Consider the following 6,558-nt stretch of genomic DNA (forward strand, 5'->3'; position numbering starts at 1 on the left):
CCTGACCTCGTCCATAAGGTCAAGGTTAAGACGGAGCTGTTCCTCGTTTTCTTCAGTTATACTTCCTCACCCTGTGGCTCGTCATGTGTACTTCTGCTGGTATAACTACCTCGCTTCCGTAGGCTAGTTTAAAAGGAGTTTCTCCTGTTGGAGTTCTCGCCGTCGTTCTATAAGCCCATAAAACACCTGGTAATTCATCCGGCCATATTCCCTTTGCCCCTTCGAGCCGAGTCTTGATGATCTTTAGCAAGGATCGGTTCGCTACTTCTGCCTGGCCATTGGCCTGTGGGTGGGAGGGTGAGGAGTAATGGTTCTTCATTCCAAGCTGTTCACAAAATTCCCTGAAAGGTGTGTTGTCAAACTGTCGTCCATTGTCAGACACTAGTACTCTAGGTACTCCGAATCTGCATACAATGTTCTTCCAGACGAAGTTCTTGACATTCTGCTGTGTAATTTTGGCTAAGGGCTCGGCTTTCACCCATTTTGTGAAGTAATCTATTCCCACCACCAGAAACTTCATTTGCCGAGTTCCAGTCGGAAAGGGCCCCAAAATGTCTAGTCCCCATTGTGCGAAAGGCCAAGGGGCCATCATTGGCGTGAGATATTCTGCTGGTTGTCTGGGAATATTGCTGAAGCGTTGACATTGATCACATACTTTGACATATGCTTTAGCATCAGCTTGGATGCTTGGCCAATAGAATCCGCTACGGATGACTTTATGGACGAGTGATCTGGCTCCCGAATGGTTCCCGCATGCTCCTTCGTGAACCTCCCTCAACATGTAATTTGCTTCGTCCGGAGCCAAACATCTTAAGAGAGGCTGGGAAAAACCTCTCTTGTATAACACCTCGTCCATAAGCACATACCTGGCTGACTTGACCCTGAGCTTCCTAGCTTCATCCTTCTCTTCTGGAAGCCTTCCGTCCTTTAAGTAGGACACTATTGGGGTCATCCAATTGCCTTCTCCCTCTATCTGCATCAGTTCTGGAAGGTCTATACTTGGCATGCAGTGTACATCATCCATATCGTCCAACGCCTCATTCGTAGATGCTTCCTTTGCCAGAGTATCTGCCTCCACATTCTCTTCCCTTGGGATTTGAACAAAATCTGCTTTTTTGAATTTCTTCACAAGGCGTACTACCTTCCTTAGATATTTCTTCATTCTGTCTTCCTTGGCTTCACATGTTCCATTGACTTGGCCTATGACCAGTTGAGAGTCTCCCAGGACAAGTATTGAGTCTGCTTCTACAGATTTAGCCAGTTCCAACCCCTTCAAAAGGGCTTCATACTCCACTTCATTGTTAGTAGTTTGGTATTGCAGACGGGCCTTGTATTTCAATTTGTCCCCTTCTGGCGACTGCAAAACAACTCCTATTCCTCCAGCATATAATGTAGATGATCCATCTACATGGACGACCCATTTGTTGTTGTACTCTCCTTCCCCCAGGTCTTCGTAACTTGGAGTGAACTCTGCGATGAAATCTGTTAGGGCTTGAGCCTTTATTGCATTTCTCGGTTGGTACCGAATGTCGAATTCACTAAGTTCAACTGCCCACTGGATCAGTCGTCCTGCGGCTTCTAGCTTGTTCATTGCCTTCTTAAGCGGATGGTCCGTCATGACATTGATGACATGAACTTGGAAGTAATGTCTTAACTTCCTAGAAGCCGTTATCAGTGCAAATGCCAATTTCTCCATGAGCGGATATCTTCCCTCTGCTCCTCTGAGTGCCCGGCTAGTGTAGTACACCGGTTTTTGTATTTTCCCCTCTTCTCTGATTAAAGCTGAACTTACGGCGTGTGGGGACACCGCTAAGTATAAGTACTGTTCTTCTCCTTGCACGGATGGACTTAATAATGGGGCAGTTGTGAGATAATCCTTCAGGTCTTGGAAGGCCCTTTGGCATTCGTCCGTCCACTCAAATGCCTTCCTGAGGACTTTAAAGAAAGGTAAACACTTATCTGTGGCTTTCGAAACAAACCTGTTCAAAGCGGCAACTCGTCCTGTGAGGGATTGGACTTCCTTGATATTCTTCGGTGGCTCCATATTCAATATAGCCTGAATCTTGTCCGGATTTGCCTCAATTCCTCTTTGCGAGACCATGAACCCCAGAAACTTTCCCGACGATACTCTGAATGCACACTTGCTTGGGTTCAACTTCATCTTATATCGCTGAAGTGTTTCAAAGGTTTCCTGTAGGTCGTCTAGATGGCTTCCCTCATCTATGCTCTTCACAAGCATGTCGTCGACATAAACCTCCACATTCTGTCCTATTTGTGGACGAAACATATGATTCACTAACCTTTGATAAGTTGCCCCTGCGTTCTTCAAGCCGAAGGGCATCACTTTGTAGCAAAACAGGCCTTGGCTGGTAATGAAGGAAGTTTTTTCCTGATCAGCTTCATCCATCTTGATCTGATTATATCCTGAGAAGGCATCCATGAAGCTCAGCAACTGATGGCCAGCAGTAGAGTCCACCAATTGATCAATGCGTGGCAGAGGATAACTATCCTTGGGACATGCTTTGTTCAAGTCAGTGAAGTCTACGCACATTCTCCACTTTCCATTAGCTTTCTTCACCATCACCACATTGGCTAACCAATCCGGGTAATAGACTTCCTTAATGAACTTTGCCGTGGTCAGTTTTTGAACTTCTTCCTTGATTGCCTTGTCCCTCTCGGGAGCGAATACCCTCTTCTTCTGACGGATAGGCTTAAAAAAGGGGTATACATTCAATCGATGAGTGATCACACTTGGGTCGATTCCTGGCATGTCGTCATGACTCCAAGCAAAAACGTCGATACTGTTCCTCAGGAACTGGATGAGGTCTTCTCTTGCCTTCTCCTTTATACCTGTTCCAATTCTGGTAAATTTCTCAGGATCATCTTCTTGCAAAAGAACATCTTCCAACTCTTCCGTGGGCTCTGCAATAACTCTTCTTTCCTCGATGCTCATTGTCTGCACCTGTTCGTCCAAAGCCATCATGGCTAAGTAGCATTCTCTAGTTGCCAACTGATCTCCTTGTGCTTGTCCTATCCCGTACTCCGTAGGGAATTTGACTGATAGATGGTAGGTCGAGATTATCGCCTTCCAACTATTAAGAGTGGGTCTTCCAATGATGGCATTGTATGAAGAAGTACAGTCTACAACGAGGAAATTGACTTCCTTGGTTATCTGTTGAGGGTATGACCCTACCACAACTGGTAATGTAACGGTACCCACGGGCTGCACCTTCATTCCTCCAAATCCTATCAGTGGCGAGCATACTGGACGAAGTTGATCTCGTCCAAGCCTCATCTGCTGGAAGGTGGGGTAGTATAATATGTCTGCTGAACTTCCATTATCAACTAACACTCTTCTGGTTGTATAATCTGCAATGAGCAGTGTAATGACGATCGCGTCGTCATGCGGGTGATGGATCCTCTCAGCATCTTCATCGGTGAAGGAAATGGTTGGCTCGTCCATTGATCTCATCCTTGGTGTTCGTCCAGAGAGCTGGACATTTTGTACCACTTTGAGATACGTCTTCTTCGACTTGGAAGATCGCCCCATCGGGTTTCCTCCAACGATAATCCTTATCTCTCCTAGTGGGGGCCAGGATGATTCCTCTATTTTGCCTTTCAGCTTCTCTTCTGTACGATCCCTTCCAACGAAGTGCTTCAACTTTCCTTGCCTGATAAGGTTCTCAATTTGCTGTTTTAGGTCATAACACTCATCCGTGTCATGCCCATGATCCCTGTGAAAGCGACAATATTTGTTCTTATTGCGCTTGTTGGGATCCCCTTTCATCTTTTCTGGCCATTTTAAAGAAGGATCGTCTTTGATTTGCATGAGCACCTGATTAAGTGGAGCGTTCAGGGGTGTATAGTTCTGGCTTCTTCCCAAGGGACCTGTCTTCCTGCTATCTCGTTCCTTCCTATCTTCCGTCCGTCCCTTCTTTGGACGAGGGGCTTGTTCTGAGTGTCGAGCTGGGTGCACTTCCATCCTCTCAGCTCTTTTCCTCTTCTTGGCTATGATTGCATCTTCTGCATTCATGAAGTTCTGAGCCGAATGGACGAGCTCGGCCATGGTTTGAGGCTCCTTCTCGTATAGCTTGTGGATAAATAAATCCGAATTAATCCCGTTGTGGAAGGCTGCTAGTAGAAGCTTGTCGTCCACCTCGTCCACACTAAGGGCTTCTCTGTTGAAACGAGTGATGAATGACCGCAGGCTTTCGTTCTCCCCTTGTTCTATGGTCAGTAAGCTGGACGAAGAGCGCTTGTGCCTCTGTCCCCCGATGAAATTGTTAACAAACAATTTGCTCAACTCTTCGAAAGAACTTATGGAACTTGGGGGGATTTTACTGAACCAAACTCGTGCCGGGCCTTTAAGGGTAGTAGGGAAGGCTCGACACATGATTTCATCAGGGACCCCTTGAAGGTGCATTGTTGTCTTGAATGTTGCAATGTGATCAAAGGGGTCATGTGTCCCATCATACGAGTCCAGGGAAGGTAGTTTGAACTTTGATGGTAAAGGGTGGCCATTGATGGAAGCCGTAAAAGGAGAGTCAGTCCTGTGGACCAAATCCTCTATAGGATTCGTTCTCCTCATGTTCTCCTTCATCTCCTCCATGACTTTCTTCATTTGGTCCATCTCCTCTTTTAAGTGTGGCACTGTCCGTGAAGTGGTGCCTCTAAACTGACTTCCAATCTCAGTATTCTGTGTGTCACCATGGCCTTGTGTCTGCCCTGCGTGTTCCTCACGTGTCTGTCTCCTCTGAGTGATCTCCATCCTTAACTCCTGGTTTTGGCGAGTCAATTCCGCCATTGCAGCCGCCATGGATTGCATATTCTGAACGGATGACGTCTGCATGACTGGTGCAGATTGGCGATCACGCTGGGGATCACTTGAAGCGCCTCTGCTTCCCTGACGGCCAGGGCTAGTAGCCCTCGACCTGGTCCTGACCATCCTAACCCTTTGTCGCGGAAAAGAAAGTCGCAAAACAACCTTCGCTTCCCACAGACGGTGCCAACTGATATCGCTCCGAATCAGTAAGGTGGATGGTTTGGCTTCGGTGGGCTATCGAAACAGTTGATGGCCTGCAAGGAAGGAAACGCAATCAAAGAGGAGACCGGAGAAGACCGGTCGAACCCCCTCCGATGGAGAAGTTAGTTTCGTAGAGAAGGAAGTTCCAAGTATTTTGGAAAATTGTCTGAGAGAAAATCTTACCTCTGTCGGGTTCAGACCGATCCCTTATATAGGGAGCCTGAGACGGTTACTTGTCCAATAACCGTCCCAGGATTTGTGGAAACCAACAACTCCGGAGTTAACTACCTCAACGGATATAAAACTGTAACCGCTAATGGAAGTTAACTTATTCGAAGGGTTTGTTGAGATAGTTGCGGGTTTAGTCGAAAGTCTAAGTGTTGACCTTCCGTCTGTCTGGCGTAGGACGGTTTAGTCGTCCAAGGATATCTAACGATTGCTCATGGACGAACCTGATGGACGATCATGTCGTCCATCGAAGACTTAATTTATGGAGTGGTGCTATTATTCATGGACGTTTCTTCTTCTTCTGGATAATACTCTGGAATCAACCTGCGCTGTAGGCTCTGGACGAGCCATTTGGACGAGCTGGAGATGGATTATTTTCCGCTTCTCTATCATCCTTGTACATGACATTATTCATAACATAATACAAAAATGACAGATAAACTGATTTGACGTTCTTGATAGTGAAAAATATTAAAGAACAATAAATAATATGTACAATAACAACTTAGATACTCTAGATTCAAGTGATCAAATGTTGTCGCCTCAAATAAAACTACCATTGTGATTTGTAAGAAAAAAATTACACCCCCAAAAAAAAGGACAAAAACCACCCAGTCACTCCTACAAACTTATAGAGTGGGTTGGTCTTTCAACAATTGATGCTTTTTCTTCAGTTGCCTATATCCTTTTTTGCTAAGAATTAGCAAACAAATGACACCAATTGGTCTACATTTTACCCTGATGCTCTAGCAGTGACATGCTTATCATATTCCCCTTGCTCTTCTTTGGCAAACTCTTCAATCAATTCATGTTGCCTTGGGGTCAAATTCCTGCACAAACCAAGCATTTTAATCTACTTTAAAAATTAGAGGCTGCAAACACATTCCCGTATGATGCTATAGTTTGTATCTCTAGTATTACTCTTAATGCTAAAGTAACTATGAAATATTTTCTTCCAAAAGAGTACTACGTATGAATTAGGAATTAAAGCACGATTGACGCCAAAGTCTTCGACGACATCTTTAATTTAGTCTAGGCTTTCCTAGAAAATGCAAAATTTATAACACAAATGGTACGAGCTAGTCATCATTAAACATTTTTCAAGAAAGTAATGGATATGAAACTTGGAAAGCACCATTAATGCTAAATTTTTTGGCTACGAAGTTGAGCCAAGTCTTCTTCAGTATTTTCTCAGCAAAAAACACTAGTCTTCTTGAGTAGGACCTGATTGAAAATTAAATCCGAAAGATATAGGAGTAAGTCAATTAAAGTATTTATTTATCAAAAGAAAGTGAATTATCTTTTTG

General features: G+C 44.7%; 1 protein-coding gene across 1 annotated transcript; it reads right to left on the reverse strand.

Moving 5' to 3' along the window:
• Positions 1-329: 329 nt before the first annotated feature.
• On the reverse strand, positions 330-4,945 carry LOC115984421. Its single transcript, XM_031107447.1, has 5 exons — positions 4,055-4,945; positions 2,579-3,835; positions 1,142-2,452; positions 413-973; positions 330-341 (listed from the first exon to the last, which is right to left on the reverse strand). Exons 1-5 carry the CDS (start codon positions 4,943-4,945, stop codon positions 330-332), a joined length of 4,032 nt encoding a protein of 1,343 aa, XP_030963307.1.
• Positions 4,946-6,558: the final 1,613 nt, after the last annotated feature.

Source organism: Quercus lobata, chromosome 4 (genome assembly GCF_001633185.2).
Source record: "Quercus lobata isolate SW786 chromosome 4, ValleyOak3.0 Primary Assembly, whole genome shotgun sequence".
In the NCBI taxonomy this organism is placed as follows: Eukaryota; Viridiplantae; Streptophyta; class Magnoliopsida; order Fagales; family Fagaceae; genus Quercus; species Quercus lobata.